This window comes from Typopeltis vanoorti, chromosome 24 (assembly GCF_054136105.1).
Source record: "Typopeltis vanoorti isolate ZY-2024b chromosome 24, IOZ_Tvanoo_1.0, whole genome shotgun sequence".
Lineage (NCBI taxonomy): Eukaryota > Metazoa > Arthropoda > Arachnida > Uropygi > Thelyphonidae > Typopeltis > Typopeltis vanoorti.
Window position 1 is genome coordinate 56,695,240 of NC_143572.1, and position 18,831 is coordinate 56,714,070.

General features: G+C 38.7%; 1 protein-coding gene across 1 annotated transcript in view; it reads left to right on the forward strand.

Annotated features, from left to right (window-relative positions):
• Positions 1–18,831, forward strand: part of Ziz (dedicator of cytokinesis protein Ziz) — an 826,359-nt gene that overhangs the window by 99,924 nt on the left and 707,604 nt on the right. The window contains exon 2 of the mRNA XM_090414187.1: positions 5,809–5,925. Coding sequence (XP_090270313.1) covers positions 5,809–5,925 — 117 coding nt within the window. The remainder of the gene's footprint in view (positions 1–5,808; positions 5,926–18,831) is intronic.

The following is an 18,831-nucleotide window of genomic DNA, read 5'->3' on the forward strand; positions in this document are numbered from 1 at the left end:
GCAAAAATTGTAAAAAGAACTAAAAGTGCTCATTAAAATCTAGCTCGGCTAACCAGGCCAGCCTATAGCCGGCCTGGTTAGTCGAGTGGATAGCGTATTCGCTCTCCAGCCAAAAGGCTGCGGGTTCGAATCCCGCTATGGGCATGGATGTTTGTGGAAATACCAGTGGTGGTCGGCAGTAGATGGCGTTGGTGTAGTTGCGGTCAGTTGGTGATTGAATGGGGAGATGGAGTTGAAGAGCAGGTGCCCTCCCTCGATGAGTCCTTGGACTCTCTGGAGGTGTCAAATAATAATAATAATAATAATAATAATAATAATAATAATAGAAACATCTAAAATTAAAGCAGCAGGAGATATCCACCTCAAGGGCAGAAAGTGGAATTAATATAATTTCTTTCTTCTAAAAGAGTCATTTCTAGGAAGATTGTTTTGTGTATTTATTGACTAGATGGATTTGTACATGGTTAGTAATCGGTCAGAAGTGAACTAACACCTTAAAATATACAAGAAATAACACATAACTTACATAATCAGTAAATTTATTAAATATAAAATTTTGACCCAGGTATTTATAAGAGCATCTTTAGTATGAACTGAATTAGAATACAAGTGCAAGCAAACTTAACAGAATGTAGAATTTGTTTTGACTACAATCCTAATGTTTTTTCATCGTTACTAGGAAATAATCGCAAAAAGTCAAATATTACCAATATTGTACAACTGAATTGGAAAGTATGATTCATTTCGGTTTAGCTTATTCAAATAGGCCAGCCTGCTTGGTCGAGCAGATATCGTCTTCGCTTTCCAACCAATAGGTTGTGCGTTTGAATTCCACTGCAGAAATGGATGTTTGTGAATGTTTTTCTATGGGAGATGAATTTTATCATCCAGTGAGAGACTACCACTCTCCTTATTGGAAGCCTAAAAGTACCTTGAAAAAAAATTGGGTTTTTATTCAATAGCCAACTCACAGTACTAATGTGTGTTAGATTGCAACCTTTTGTGAATGGGATTCACATAAAAATTATTCAAAACATATGGAAATGTCACGTGTCTCAGTAGCACAATTGGATTGAATTGGCAGAACAGTTTTGTTGCCCAAAGGAGGCTCCAAGACAAAAGTAGCAAAAATTTCACACCACTCAGTATCTCAGGAGTGGTAGTTAAGGTATTGGAGAAGTTGGTGAAAGGCAGAATTCAGGAATATAGGGCAGTAGTGCAGTTTTGTGAAGGATATAGATTCTGCCTTAGTAGTTTACTTACTTTTTATAGTTGAGTATAGGATAAAGGAAATGGCTTCACAATAATACTGCTTGTCTTAGGATACGACACGGTAATTAGGATAATTGGACAGACATCAAAAAGTAGTATATGGGGGAGAGTTGAACCTAGGAGAAGATGGGTGACCAGTGGTGTACTGCAGGACTCTTGGGACTTGGGCTGCTACTATTTAATTTATACTTGGAATGCTACTATGTACAATAGCTGAAATAGGAATTAATTTAAGGCAGAATATACAGTTGTTTGCTGATGATGTAGACCTGGGTAGATTGATGGTTAATAAGGATAATACCAAGATTCTGCAGGAAGATTTGCATGAGGAGTGTTTGCCTGGAGGAATGATAGAAAGTGTGGCTATAGCAATTAAGAGGGGTGAAAGGGTGGATGAAATGATGTGATGGTAGGAACAAATGACTCGAGAGGCAATGTAAATTGGGTGGCGAGAGATATGAGATTCTTGTTTGAGGTTGTACAAAAGAAAACGCAGAGAGGAAAGATAGTGTGCGTGTTGCCTAGGTATGATAGTGACAATCTGAAAACAGAAGAGCAGTAGAGCAGAATAGCAGTAATATTGAATAAGATAATAGCCAGAATGTGTCAGAAGAGAGGATTGGAATATGTGGATGCTTGGAGGGCATTTGAGGACAGAAAGGAATTGTATGCGAGAGACCGCTTGCATTTGAATGAGGAAGGACGTAGGCATCTGGAGAGATTGCTGTTCTGAACGAGTCGGTGTGTCAATGCAGGAAAATTAGAATACCCACGGTGGATTGTAGCAAGGGTGGACTCTTGTGGGAATGGGTACTTCGGAGAAGGGAGACGACATCAGGTAACGCTGAGCCCAGTGGAGTCTAGAGGCTAGGTATAGAAACAGTGGCATTTTTATGCTTTATACTAATGCCAGGAGTATCTGGAATAAAGGAGAGGAATTGGTGGCACTGATAGCATCAACCTGGCCAAAGGTTATTGGGATCACTGAGATGTGGTCGACAGAAGAGTATATAATAACTGTATACAGCATGCAGCAGGATACAGCATTTTTCGTTATAATAAATTTAGTTTAATCCTTTATCCAAGTGTGAGCAAACAAAGTTTGCGCATGAAAGTATCTTCAGGACTGGGGTAAGGTGGTACAACACCAGGGCACTCCTTGCAAAGGTGGAGCAAGATACCAACACTCCTTTCTCAGTATCTCCCATAATACAAAACACATCTCCTTGCAGATATGTCTAATGTTATGCATTAAGGGAAGGGCCACAACCCAGACTAGTTTCGACCTTTATTGAGGTCTCTTCAGTGGGAGCCAGGCCCAAGTGGAGATACCAGGCAGAAGCATTAGCAGGTCATCTCTACTTATAGGAGTTGCCAAATGGTGTGCCACCCTTTTTTAATAAATTACTCTGGATTATGGGAGATACTGTGTGAGCAAACTTTGTTTGCTCACACTTGGATAAAGGATTAAACTAAATTTATTATACTCTAACCAAGTGAAAAATAAACTTTCAATATTTTTTGGCAGGATAGGAAGGGAAAGCATGGTGGTGGAGTACTGCTTATGATAAGTGACGACTTATGTCCTCTAAGAGTGGAGGCTTTGGAAGGCAGTGACATTAATGATTTTGAAAGCATATAGTGTAAGGTAGAGGTAGGCAAGACAGGATATTTAGTGGGGTGTTGCTACAAACCAAGGAGCACAGAGGGTGGGAACCATTAAGCATGTTTAGACCATTAAGCTTGGTAAGTGCAAGAAGAATGATTGTTATGGGAGATTTTAACTACAGCAGTATAAATTGGGGAGAGGAAGATGCACGTAGCAATAATGGAATGGAATTTCTAGAATTCTTGAGGGATGATTGTCTTAGGCAACATGTTAATAGAGGGAACAAGTTCAGGAGTTTTGGATTTGGTCATGGCATCAGAAGAGTTGATAATAACCGAGATGACATCTCTCCCACCAGCTGGAGAGCATGACCACATGGTTTTGACTTGGAGGATGAATAGACATGGAGGAGTATCAAAGAGACGGGAACATATGTGGAATTATAAGACAAGTGATTATAATAGTCTTAAATATCAACTTGGGGAAGTTTCATGGAGTGAGGAATTGGAAGGCCGGGATATCACGTGCTTTGGAAATTGTGAGGAATATTTGTTAGCAGTAATAGTAAGCTGTATTTTTCAAGTGAAGAAGAGGACACAGTTTGGGGTAAAGCGGATGACAAACAATATTAAACAGGAACTGCATGTGAAAAAGAGGCTATGGAAGAGATATAAGGAGACAGGTGAAGAGCAGATGCATGAAGAATATAAGACACAGGCCAAGAGAGTAACTAGTATGGTAAGGAAGGCAAAATTGGAATATGAGAAGAGATTAACCCTAAGATCCAAAGAAAATCCTATTGAATTTTTTAGCAATGTGGCAATTAGTTGGAGACATGATTGTGGAAGAATGAAATTGTGGGATAAAAATGGGAATAGAGTGACTGATGCACAGGACATAATGGAATTGTTCAATGAATACTTGATTAGAGTATTTCATCCTGTAGGAGTAAATTTTAATACTAGAAGGATAGGGCAGGTTCGAGGTTTAGAGGTGCAGGAGGAGAGTGTGTTACAAACACTGAGTATTCTGGATCTCAGTAAAGCTGTGGGACTGGATGGTGTTTCACCACGAGTTTTGAGAGAATGTGCTAAAGAACTGATGGCTCCTTTGACCTGGTTTTTCAATGAAAGTCTGGCTACAGGAAAAATGCCAGGGAATGGAATGAAGGTAAGATAGTGCCATTGCATAAGGGCAGTAGCAGAATGGAAGTGTCTAATTATAGGCGAGTTTGTGTGTAATCAGTAGTTGTTAAGATCTTGGAGAAATTAGTGAGGGCCGTATACAGCATTGGGCAGATGAGGGTAAAATTATCTATTAGAGTCAACATGGATTTGTTAAGGGGTGCTCTTGTTTTAGTAAATATACTAGCCTTTTATAATAAAGTTACAAGAGCAGTAGATGAGGAAAAGGCATATACTGCCATTTTCTTGGACTTAGCGAAGTCATTTGACAGGGTGCCACATGTTAAGCTGATATTTAAGTTGCAGCACATGGGTTTGGATGTCAGGTTGGTCAACTGGATTCAGGATTGGCTGTCCGATAGGTATCAGAGAGTTGTGTATGGTGGAGCATTTTCAAGGAGGCAGAGGGTTACAAGTGGGATTCCACAGGGCTCAGTACTGGGACCAATATTGTTTAATCTTTATATCAATGACATTGTCAGTGGATTGCAAGAGGATATTCAGTTGTTTGCAGATGACGTGAAGCTGGAAAGGGTTATTAGTAATAGTGCAGATGTGGTAGCCCTGAAAGAAGATTTGAATAAGCTAGACAGATGAACAAATGAATTGGGGTAAACTTCATACTCTATTGGAGGAATTGTACTGGAGGAGGTAGGGGAGACAGGAGATCTGGAGTTGATGATTGATAGAAATCTGAAATTCAGGGGACATATTGCAAAGGTGGTGAAGGTAACCCAGAGGATTGCTGCAATACTGAGAAGGACACTGACCTGTAGAGATAAGAGTTTTCATTCCGTTGTATGAGACCCTGATCAGACCACACTTAGACTATTGTTCTCAGATTTGGTCCCCAGCATTTGAAGGGGATAAATTAACTGTGGAAAGGATACAAAGACGCATGACAAAGATGGTTTCAGGACTGTACAATGTTAATTATGAGGATTGGTTGAGGGAATGTGGACTGCAGAGTTTGGTAGATAGAAGAAGGAGAGGTGATATGATTGAGACTTTTAAACTGTTGAGAGGTGGTTACAGGGTTGACACTGGGGAGTTCTTTTGCTTGGTTGAACAGCAGGAAGGAGTGATGACACGGGGCCATCCCTGGAAGTTATGAAAGGAAGTTGTGAGCAAGATATTGAGGAGTGGTTTCTTTGCATGGATGGTGGTTGAATCGTGGAATGCATTGTCTGATAGAGTGGTGAGAGTGACAGTCAATGAGTTTAAGGAGTGGTATGATAGACTTTGTGTTTCCTAGGAGGAACCTCCTGCAATGAGTCTTTTGACTCCATGCAGGCCTGAATAATGATAATAGACTGTCAGTATGGGCAAAGAATAATGGCTGTCAGTTTGGTGTGTTAAGTGTAAGGTCATGCGCTTTGGGCTGAAGAGATCACAAGCTGCATACAACATGGATACAACAAAGTATTTCTTTCTATGGTTCCTACAGCCCAAATCAAGTCCTCACCTCCTGGATTTTTTTTCTCCAATCCTGCCTGCACGAAACCTTACTTTTTGAGTTTGGACATTGCAATATGATGTTGCTCTCTTGACTAATGGTATCGATCCATCTTGATAGCTATCATTGATGGAACTGGATTTCAAATTGTGGTTAGGGAATTGAAGTTTAGAGGATATTTTGCAGAGGTGGTTAAAATAGGTAAGGTAATTATATTACTTGGATGCTGAAGAACACATGAATGTTTTTTAGTGATGGTCAACAAGATTTTCCTTATTTCTTTCTAGGTCAAGCCTCACCTTGTAGATCCACTGGAGTATGAAACGTTCATTCTCAAAAATAAAGCTGTGTTTCAGAATGACCCGCAGAAGGAGATGTTGCTCTTTCCACTGGATGATATATCTGTAAGTATAGTTTTTTTATTTTTATTTATTTTTTATGTCATATACTATGAATGTTTGTCTCAGAACTTTGGATGTGCTGATATAATTCTAAAAATATAATAACTTAAATATATAATTTATTCCTTTTTTACTTTATTTGTAAAACATGAAAATACATTCTGTATTTTCTGTTGGTGCATTTGATTCCAGTTTCTATTTTCTTCTTCTTCTTTTTTGAGATTTTTAATTGATAATCTCAAACAACTGCATATCTCCCATTTAAATTTTTCCCATTATCGATGTATAATGATAATGCTAATTTAATTATACTCCATGGATACTTTTCCATTTTGAGTTTTAAATTTTTTTATCATAAATACAATGATAATTTCAAAAGTTCAGCATACTGTACTTTTGTTAAATCAAACATTTGCATGTGTTATCTCTATTTGGTTTTATAATTGCCACCTGTCATTTAACTCTTATTTCGGTTAGCAAACTTTTTTTTTTTTTTTTTTTTGATGTGCTTTCTAAGTGAAATCATTTCAACAGAAACCTCATCAGAGTTAGTAAACTTTTTCTCACGAAGTGGTTCTTGCAACTTATGGAAGAGATCAAAGTCTGGAATGCTTATGTCAGGACTGTTAATGGGAGGGGAGAAGCACTTACCATACTTTTCCATAAGATCAGGTGCTTTGTGTAAAACATGTGGCCTCTCATCATGTAAAATACTTGGTATCTGAACCGACTTAGATTCTTCTTCCCATTTGAAGTCTTATTTTGTGGAACATGAATGCAAGGAACAGAAAATGAGCATACAACATTTTTACTTTCAAGTATGGCTCATAATTGACATGACAGTGGAAACTTTCATTCCACTAGCTGTGCTTGCATTGTATGTAGAATGACCTTTTGTATCTTCCCTTGACAAAAGTAAAGGCTTCCTTGAAGCCATTTTAGTTTCCTTAACAGCAAAGTTTGTATGATAATCTTGCATATAAGGTTTTGTTCAACTTATAATACATTAATTAATTGAATATTGTTATTATTATTATTATTATTAAACAAGACCTCATGGAGTCAAAGACTCATCTAGGAGGTCCTTTTATCTTACACACACATCTCATCATACCGTGTCTTAAACACATTCAAACTACTTGCAGACACCACGCTCTCAGGCAAGGCATTCCAATCACTCACAACTCTGCACGAAAAAAACCTGCCTCTCACTCCCTTACTCACACCCTCGTTATACAGTTTCCAGGGATGACCTCTGGTTCTCCCCTGATCTCCCACTATTCTCTGTAGAACTTCTCTACCATTGATCCTATAACAACCCCTTACCAACTTGTAGGTCTCTATCATATCTCCCCTCTTCCTTCTCTCCACGAGACTCTGCAAATTACATCTTTTCAATCTTTCCTCATACTCAACATTCCAGAGGTCAGAAACTACTTTAGTCAGTCGCCTTTGGACCCTTTCCAACATCTCTTCATCCTTCTGAAAACCAGGTGACCAAATCTGGGCACAATAGTCCAAGTGTGGCCTAATCAAAGCCTTATACATTGGAACAAGTATCTCCCTACTTCTACATGTCAGTGTCCTCTGCATCATTCCCAGAAGTCTTTGTGTTGTCTTCACAATTTTGGCGATGTGTCCCCTAAATTTTAGATCCTTATCCACTATCACCCCCAGATCTCTTATTTCCTCTACTTCCAACAATATATTCTCACCAAGCATAAATTCTGCATCCCATCTTTGTTTTCCAAATTTTAAAACTTTACATTTTGCAACATTGAACTCACATCCCCATTTGCTTGCCCAATCACTCAATTTATTCAAGTCTTCTTGCAAGGCCACAACATCTTCACTACTCTTTATGGTTCGTCCCAACTTTGCATCATCTGCAAACAACTGAATATCTCCATCCAAATCTTCACCAATATCATTAATATATAAGTTAAATAGTAATGGCCCTAAAACAGACCCCTGAGGCACTCCACTAGTGACTTTCCTTTTCCTGGATATTGCACCCCCATACACAACTTGTTGATACCTATCAGATAGCCAGTCTCCAATCCAATGCACTAATCTAATATCCAACCCCATCTGCTCTAGTTTGACTGTCAACTTATCATGAGGTACTCTATCAAAAGCCTTTGCGAAATCCAAGTATATTACTGTGTATCCTTCTCCTCTGTCCAAGGAAGCAGTCACTTTATTGTAATAAGTAAGTAGATTACTAAAACATGACCTCCCTTTAGCAATTCCATGCTGTCCATCAAAGATTATACCATTGTTGTCAACCCAACTCTGGATCCTAGTTCTCACAAGCTTCTCCAACAACTTAATCACAACACCTGACACACAGATAGGCCTATAGTTTGATGCTTGAGTTCGATCACCTCCTTTATGAAGTGGCACAATCTTGCCCTCCTTCCACTCTTTAGGAACTTGACCAAGTGCAAGACTCGTATTAAAAAAATATGTCAAGGCAGGTGTCAACTCTCTGGCACACTCCTTCAGAATACGTAGTGATATATTATCAAGTCCCACAGCCTTATTTACATCTAGTTTACTCAACTCCCCAAACACCTCTTGCTCACTTACAGTCAGTCTCTCCTCCCCATCATCAACTGCTCTTAATCTCTCCATGAAGTCACATTCACAAGATTGAAAGATCTTTATGAATTGCTCATTAAGTATCTCCACAACACATTCTGCAACAGCTGTCTTTATACCATTTCCTCCAATCAATGTCATCCTTCCATAATCATTCTTTCTTTTGCTGGCTACATATCGAAAGAACTCCCTAGGATTCTTTTTGGCTTCATTAGCTAACTGCTGTTCATACCTCTCTTTAGCTACTCTCACCAACCAAGTCACCCTCCTTGCCTGGTCTTTGTAGACCTCATGAAATTGGTTACTTCCACTTCTCTTATGCTGTCTCCACAATGCCTTTTTTTTCTGTATTGCATGCTTAATCTCTTTATTCATCCATCTCACACCTACCTTATTTAACCTTCTCACCCGTGGTATACATTTAGACATTGCATCTACTAAATAGTTTTTGAAAATCCCCCAAGCTGCATTGATCTCTTTTCCAGCTAACTCCTCATTCCATGCTACATCTGCAAGCTGTCTCCTGAGCTCTTCATAATCACCCCCCTTGTAGTTCCACATATACCCTTTTTTCACAGGGGTCCTTGCACTGCTGGCAACCACCCAGGTAATCACCTCATGGTCACTTTCACCAATTGGTGGATGATTTGACACCTCATTTATAATTACATCCTCCGATGAGATGACCAAATCCAAGACCCTTAATCCTCGTGTGCCCTCTGTTACATACTGCCTGAGGTAGTTATCCCTCAAAAACTCAAGAAACTCATTTTCTTTACTTCCAGTCGCTATCTCTTCAATCCAGTCTATATTGCCATAATTAAAATCACCCATAATGATCACCCTTTTCTTATTTGCTTGGCTTATTTGACTATACATTTCACTATCACCACCATCCACATTACCAGGTCTATAACAACATCCCACCAAGTATTTGATTCTATTCACCTCTATCTCACACCATACTGCCTCAAAACCACTGGCCCTATTTCCCTCTTGCATCTCTACCTTGTATGGACATAACTCTTTCTCTATCATCAATAGCACTCCCCCTCCCTTTTTATCCCTTCTATCCTCACGAAACACATCATACCTTTCCATCTCTATTCCTGTCAGGATGTCGTCCTCATCTAACCATGTCTCACTTATTCCAACAATCTCTGGGTACACAGACACAATTAGTGCAACTATTTCATCCGCCTTGTTTCTTATGCTTCTAGCATTGGTATACAAACACAACAACTCATTTCTGGATCTACAGCTAGTTCCACTGATACCATTCACTCGATGTGCTCTCTCCATGCTGGACTGGGGCCATTTCTCTCTCTGCTTCTTCATTTTAGAACCCTTTGCAACAACATCTGTTTCCTCTTGATCCCTGGTCATCCCATTACTTTCCTGCCTACACATGCTCTCACCTCCTCTTGGAGCATCCACCTTTCTCACGCTGTGTATCCCTGTCCACCCTGGGCCTCCCCGTTTCCCTGCTCCTCTTGCACACCCATTCTCTCATTTTCTATACTCATACCACTCACCTCTCCATTCATTTCCACTTCTTCAATCTCTCCTGTCTTACTCTCCTGCTCTTCCACATCACTCCCCTCTCGATCTGATTCATTTTCTCTATTCACTTCTCTACCTTCCAGCAGCAGTCTCTCCAAGCGACTCACACCATAACCACTCAAATGCAGTCCATCGCTCCCATACAGCTCACTTCGTCCCTCAAACTCATTCCACACATTAACAAACTGTACACCCATCTCCTCACACATTTCAGCCAGAATACCATTCATAATCCTTGCTCTCCACCTCATTTCACCACAATCATACCTAGGCAACACACTGACCACCCTTCCTGTCACACTATTCTCTTTTATCTTTCCAAGCAGTCTCTTGACATTCATTTTGACATGCTCTTTGTTCTCTCTCAAATCATTTGTACCAATTAATACAATTAACTCTTTTGCTCGCTCCCGCCTCATATCCAATGCCTCAATCACTCTACTTATTTTACCGCCTGGAAAACATACCTTGTGCATTTTATCCTCTAGCACACCTTTAATAATGGAGTCGCCATACAACGCCACTCGCTCATCTTTTGTTAACTCTTTCATGCCATCATGATTTATTTTAATAGTTTTGACCTGAATTCTCTTAATTTCATTCCGCATCCATTTCATTTCTTGCCTCATCCAATCTAATTCACTTTCCGAACCTCGCGACACATTCTCTCTATCATTAAATCTTTCTAACTTTCTAACTCTCGACCCCCTCTTCTCACATTCCCTCTCATTCATCCTTCTTTGTTTCCGTACTTTCGGACTAACATGCGTCCAACTTTCGCTATCATTCTTCTCACTTTTACTGTCATTCATCTTTCTTTGTTTCAGTACTTTCGGTCCAACATGCATCGAACTTTCGCCATCATTTATTCTTTCGATTTTTTTTACTTGCGATTTCTGCATTATGCAAGTTCTACTTTCATTCGTTCTCTCAATTTCGTTTCTTTTCACCTCACTTTCGTCCCTTTTAACATCCGTTACGGTTGTCAAATCGCTCTTTTTCTTTTTTCCTGATTTTTTAACATTTTTTCGCTTCTCTTGCTCACCATCCATTTCTTTCAAACGTGCAATCGCGACACAATCAGTACTAGCACTTTCTGTCATTAATTTCATATTCGCATTCATTAGTTCTTCGTTCAGGTCACACTTCGCACACACCCTTCTTCCATCCGCACTAAACATCCACAAATCATTTATGTAATCGAAGGAATACATATAACAGACCTCACACTTAACGAAACGACTGAAATCTACATTCAAATCATGGAATGACAATGCTGCCGCCATTTTTTTTTTTTTTTCTCTCTGCCGGTTACTAGGTCTAATAATAACGATTTCGTAATTTAGTTTAGACAAGGAAAAAAAACCCACACTAATAATACCGGTAGCGTACAACGTTTACAGCCACTCTTACTCAAACAATTACGCATATATACTTAATTATTCCTAGTAAAAACTTATCTGAATCAGGAGCTCTTCAAAACACGTCTGCAGTACTTGGCCCACTAGCGCCCCCTGTTTCTTTTATAACAACCAATGTTGTAAGGTAACTTGTATTGGCGATGTAATCTACACTGAATTAGCTTTGCACTGGGAACACCCACCTAATAATGCTTGGTCCACTTCTCTGTGCAACCACGGCTCACCGATACCTAGGAACAGATTCCACAAGGTGTCAAACATCCTCCTTGCATAACTCGATCCATGTCCACTGCAGCAACTCCATCAGTTCATGATCATTCTGTGGAGGAGGATCAGCAGTTCTTTCTCACACCCTCTTCTAGCATATCCCACACATGTTCAGTTGGGTTACAGTCAGGGGAGTTTGGGGGGGGGCAAGGCAATGTGGCAAATTCGTTGTAGTGTTCCTCCAACCACTCAGTAGGTGTACAAGCCTTATGACAAGGTGCTTTGTTCTGTTGAAAGATGGCACTATGGGTAGATCTGCAGATATGATAACCAATGGCACACCTAGAGTGTGACAGGAAAAAGCTCCCCAGACCATGACACCACCTCCACTGACTGGTTGAACCCCAACTGTGCAACTAGGGGCTTCATGCTGTTTATGCCAGATGTGAACCTGACCATCAGCATGGTTCAGCAGGAAACAGGACTAGGACTCATCACTTAGACAGCCTTCTTCCATCTGTCAGTCGATTGCAGGATGGTGGTCTTACACTGGGTGACATTCTTTGATCAATGCTAGGCATTATTTGCAATGCCTGGCCATTATCATGGGTACTCTTGTTGGTCTCCCTTCTGCTGTGGAACCCCAGGCAAAGCAAGGTATAGTACATGGTGCATGTGGAAATCGGTCGAACTGTCCTGCTGTTGTACTAGTGGATGGCCTGTGTGGCTGTTGCACATCGTTGCCCAGATACCATTCATGACACCTGATGCTTACCTCTAGGATCGCCCATGCATGGCTGACCAATGTGAGCCTTTCTGCTGGATTGCTGTTCATGGTTAATCCAGTCATGGTACACCAATGGACCTAGAGTTGATACTTGATACTACTGTATCAAGTATGGGAATAACCAACAAGTGTGACTATTTCCGAAATAATGGCACCTGCCTTCTGAGCCCCAACTATCTGCCCATGGTAAAATTGGCTTACATCGGCATGTTTCCCTATTACCTTTACTGTTTTACATTTACTGATTACATGCAGAGGATAAGTGTACCCATTTACAGTAGTCACATGTGACGTTGATATCACATGGTACTTTGTTATCATGCTGAATATGTAAATGGGGGAGATCCTAATGCAAAGCTAACTCGGTGTAAAAGTAGAAATGTGCAGATGATGAGTGGGTTTAAGGAGTGGCATGATAACAGTGGTGTAGTTAGAGGGGGGCGGAGGGGGTGGTCCGCCCCGGGCGGCACTTTGAATCTTTTTGAACTTTTACAGTTAATTCTAAAATACAGTCTTGAGAACTCATTTCCAAATATTGTAATACTGCTGCGAATTTTCCTCACAATTGCTATAAGTGTTGCTAGTTGTGAGAGGAGTTTTTCTAAATAAAATTGATTAAGAATTACCTACATTACTATGAAATAGACTTCGCCAATGTCATCGATGATTTTGCTAACAGAAAAGCAAGAAAGATAACATTTTAGAATGTTGAAATTAAAATTTTACTTCAGAAATAAACATTGCATTTTAATTTATTTCCTTCTATGTCATTTTGACTTTTTTTAGTATTTTTGATGTGTATTGAGAGGGGCGACAAACTCAGGGATCGCCCCGGGCGGCAAAAGCTCTAACTACACCACTGCATGATAAACTTTGTGTTGTCTAACTTGGTTCTTCTCCAATGAGTCTTAACCCCACACAGGTCTCTGAATAATCATAAGTTTAGTAAAGGTATTTGTTGCATCACAATGATGTAACCGATACCTTTACTAAAACCAATATCCAATGATGAAGAGTCTTTTATACAGTTTTATACTTTATATACAGATATAGTCTTTTATACTTTTATAGAGTCATTTTTTAGGACTTTCCTTAGTTTGTGGACATCTTATTGTATATCTACCAACAGTATATCTTTTCTCACTGTTGGAAGTTTTTTCACTTGGTTATATGAAGGGTACAGGGGAAAAACAACTTCAGTCCAATTTGGCCTTCAGGGCATTATTTGCCATTTGTGTTTTTAATTTTTAAGTACTATTTAAATTAATTATGCTTATACATGAATGTACCATATCTATTATTTTTTTATTTTGTTAATGTTTACTTGCATTTTGACAACAAGGAAAATTTAATTACGTTTTTTTCGGAAGTCAATATCGTGGACTAAAGTTGTTTTTCCCCTGCACCCTTCATATCTTAAATTAAAGATAAGAAATTATATTCTCTTAATTATTTATTATTATTATTATTATTAGACACCTCCAGGGGGTCCAAAGACTCATCGAAGGAGGGCACCTACTCTACAACTCCTTTAATCCACCAACTAACCGCAACCACACCAATGCCATCTACCACCGACTACCACCACTAGTATTTCCAAAGATAATCACAAACATCCATGCCCACGGCGGGATTTGAACCCGCAGTCTTTGGGCTGGAGAGCAGATACACTAATTACTCGGCCAGCCAGCCTGGCTGGCCGAGTGGTTAGCATTATCCAAGTGTAAGCAAACAAAGTTTGCAGACAAAGTATCTTCATGACTAGGCTACTTATATATAGAGGCTAGTGACCACATTAATTGGTATCTAACTTCTGTGTTACTTCAGCCTTGGTATCTCTTCTAAGTTTGGTTCCCTGATGAGACCTCAGCAAATTTCAAAACCAGTCTGGATAGTGGCCCTTCCAATAATGCATAGCATTATGCACACCTGAAAGGAAGTATGTTTCACATTATGGAATATTAAGGCAATTATGTGGAGTCGCTAGTCTCTGTATGCAAGTAGCTTAGTCCTGAAGATACTTCATGCAGAAACCTTTTTTTTATTACACTAGGAGAAAGGATTAAACAAGAATATGATTTCTTAGCATCTTTACTTTAGTATACCTGCCCTTCCCAGTTTGTTTGAATGAGGAAAACAAGCCTGGAGTTTCTCAGTGGAAAGAAACTGTATCTTCATCTGAGACAGCCTAATTAATTTTTTTTATAGGAATTCCATCCATTTAAGGCTGTAACCTCTAATACATTAATACCTATGCTAAGGGTTAAATAATCCAGAAACCTTGTTCTAGAGACCAAACATGGTACTTTTTCAAGACACTTGAATTTCTGATAAACAGGATGGTGGTCTTACACTAGGTAACAGAATTCATCTCCAACCTAAGGGATTCACAAACCTCCATGCCTATGGTGGAATTTGTACTCACGTGTTGATTCAAGAACAGATATGAATACCACTTTGTCAACTAGCTTACAAATGGAGTTTTATGTATATGATATGCTTTTCAATATATACCAAAATGTCAATATATCCTTAAATTTTAGCGAAACATTGAATTTTATAAAGATTGATGAAATTTGGTAATTATACCAAATTGGATGAACAGACAGAGTAGTTCCAGTAGGTGCCCATGCTTCATTATGATGAAATGCATTTAAAAGTGCTCTTTTTTTTTTTTTTGTAAAGTTGTGACATCCTGTGATGCTGCATCAGAGAAAATAAGGGAAGCTTCATTTCCTTGAATACAGAATCAGAAAAGGAAGTTTATGATTCATTCTCAAAAGTTCTCATCAGTTATTTTACAAAATTTATTCATTCATTTCACATTTATTCACATATTTAAAGTTTATTTTGAAATGTTGAAAGAATAATCATGGAAGAATGACTTTTGCTACATGGAGAATGATCTAGTGAAACCTATGTCTGGACAATTCATTGCGGAAAAATTAATCGTGGGGAAAATTAATCACATGAAAATTCTTCGCAGATATATGTGAAAAAAAATATTTATCATATTTAAAAAATATTTCTTTTAAAAAATTTAAAAAATTTTAGAAATATTTTATATATTATTTAATATTGCAATTATATTTAGCTTTCTGAAAATTTTTATTCCGTATAAATTTATTAATATTCTTTCTTACTACAGGCTCTGTAGATAGAATATTAATTTTTACAGTGGGATTGGATTGTAAGGGAGAAAGAGCACCATATTTAAGAATATTTAGGGAGAACACCCAACTAATATTTATAGTTATCTATTTAATAGTTAGAATAGTTATTAGGGAGAATAAAATATTTCAGAATAGTTATGGACAAAGGGCACAATATTTGAGAATATTTATTCTTCTAACCGTTCACTATTTTTCTGTTCTGCGCATTTAGACATCCATCGGTGTGATACATTTTTTTTATCTGAACTAATTCATAAGATGTTTAAGTTATTGAATACACGTGTATTTTGAAAATGACTCCACTTTTTCTGCATACAAAAGACATGTTGTATGTTTCTATCATTTACAGAGCTAGTTTAAGATTATAGGTTCACTTTTATTATTATTATTATTACGGGTATCTCCGTGGAGTCAGTAGACTCATCGCGGGAGACCCAAACTAGCAAAACAATATCTGTCATATCTCTTCTTGAATTCATTTACAGATGAAGAGTCACAACTAAGTCAGGCAATGAATTCCACTCATTCACCACCCTCCAGGCAAAAAAACTTGTTCTGACATCCTTGTTAACCACACTCTTCTTTAATTTCCAGGGATGACTTCTTGTTCTTCTAACTAGAAGAACAAGAAGTCATCCCTGTTCATCTTGTTCTTCAAACTAGCAAAACAATATCTGTCATATCTCTTCTTGAATTCATTTACAGATGAAGAGTCACAACTAAGTCAGGCAATGAATTCCACTCATTCACCACCCTCCAGGCAAAAAAACTTGTTCTGACATCCTTGTTAACCACACTCTTCTTTAATTTCCAGGGATGACTTCTTGTTCTTCCATCACTATCACACAGCTGAAACATTTCCCCTGCATCAATTATATAAAAACCTTTCAGTAATTTAAATGTTTCTATCATATCCCCTCTTCTCCACCTATACCAGGTGGTGTAGCTCTCAATCTATCAATCTAGGGAACATTTTTTACATCACTCACCAACTTGGTCACTCTTCTCTGAACCCTCTCCACAGCCTCCTCATCTCCAAAGAATCCAGGTGACTAGACCTGAGCACAGTAATCCAAATGTGGAAGTATCAACGCTTTATAAAGAGGAATAATAACCTCTTTATCTCTGGATGTCAGTGTGTTCCTCAACAACCAAGTAATCCTATGTGCAATCTTGGATACCTTAGCAATGTGTCCTCTGAACTTCATCTCCCTATCTACCAACACTCCTAAGTCCCTAGCCTCATCAATCTCTTGGAGTACTGTTCCATCAATGTAGTACACAGCTGGTAATCTTTTAATCCCAAATGCATGACTTTCCACTTTTCCACGTTGAACTGATATCCATTATCTTTTGCCCATTCTACCTGCTTATTTAAATCATCCTGCAAACTTTCAACATCAGCTTGATTTTTTATTGCGCTACCCAACTTTGCATCATCAGCAAACAACTGAATATCTCCCTGTAAGCCATTTCCTATATCATTTATATACAAATTAAACAACAATGGCCCAAGCACAGAGCCCTGAGGCACACCACTGGTCACCTGCCTCATCCTGGACTCGGCTCCTCCATGCACCACCTGGTATCTCTCCCTGAGCCATTCTCCTATCCATATCACCAATTTAGTATCCATTCCCATCTGCTCCAATTTCCATAACAGTGTTCCATGGGGTATCCTGTCAAAAGCCTTAGCAAAATCCAGAAGTACTACATTTAGCCAGTTCCTTTGTCCAAATCAGATGTCATTCTATTATGAAAAGTTAATAGATTGCTAAGGCAGGATATACCTTTAACAAAACCATGTTGGCCTCTATAGAGTATCATATCCTGATCCACCCATTCTTGAATTTTGTCTTTAACCAACTTTTCCAATACTTTTACCACTACTCCTGAGATGGTGATTGGTCTGTAATTAACTACCGCAGTTTTAGAGCCACCCTTATGCAAAGGAACCACTTTGCCTAACTTCCACTCCCTAGGGACCATACCAGAGTTCAAACTTAAATTAAATATCCAAGTAAGAGGGGTTGACAATTCATTTGCACATTCATGCAACACCCGAGCTGATATTCCATCTAAGCCTAGCAATATATTAAATACCTCTGATTTCTTAGCTTCAATTCTCACATTAGTTATTGCTACAGGTACAGAGATATCCTCACTTGGGTGATAGACTTTTGAAAAGTGATCACTCAGCAACTCGACTATTGCATCTGATTTTGTCACCTCAATACCATCAGCACCTACTAAAGTTATCCTTCCGAAGTCATTCTTCCTTTTACTTGCCACATAGTGGAAGAACTCTTTGGGATTACCCTTAATCTCTTTGGCTAAGGTCTTCTCGTAATCCGATTTAGCTTTTTTTACTATGCTAGTAACCTTCCTAGCTTGAGCCTTGTACTGCTCATGGGTGTACTGATCACCTTTCTCCTTGTAAATTCTCCATAACATTTTCTTTTTTTGCAGATCAAACTTAATGCTACTGCTCATCCATCTAACGCCTGCCTTGTTTGACTTCCTGACCATGGGGACACAATCTGATATTGCTTTCCTCAGATACCTGCTGATTTTATCCCATGCACTGCTAACATCTTTCCCCTGCAATATGTTCTGTCATGGGATTGCTGCAAGCTCACTCCGAAGCTTGTTATAATTGCCTAACCTGTAGTTCTATATATACCACTTCTTAACAGAAAAATCCACAGATTTTGCAACCTCCCAACTGTTTTGAGTAATTATATTAAAGAAAATGATAATAAACCTGCCATCATTATGTAAAGCAGCATAAGCTAAATTGCCATCTGCAGGTGCAATACTAGTCTTTAAATTTTCTTCATAATACTAGTATTTTATAAAACTAAGAAATTTAAAATTTTATATTTAAAATTTCAGCCTGGTTGGCCGAGTGGTTAGCGTATCCACTCTCCAGGCAAAAGGCTGCGGGTTCGAATCCCGCCGTGGGCATGGATGTTTGTGATTGTCTGTGAAAATAATAGTGGTGATGGTGGACAGTAGATGGCGTTGGTGTAGATAAGACAGTTTGTGGATGAGGTTGAGTGATGGAGATGGAGAGTTGTAGAGTAGGTGCCCTCCCTCGATGAGTCTTAGAACTCCCTGGAGGTGTCAAATAATAATAATAATATTTATATAT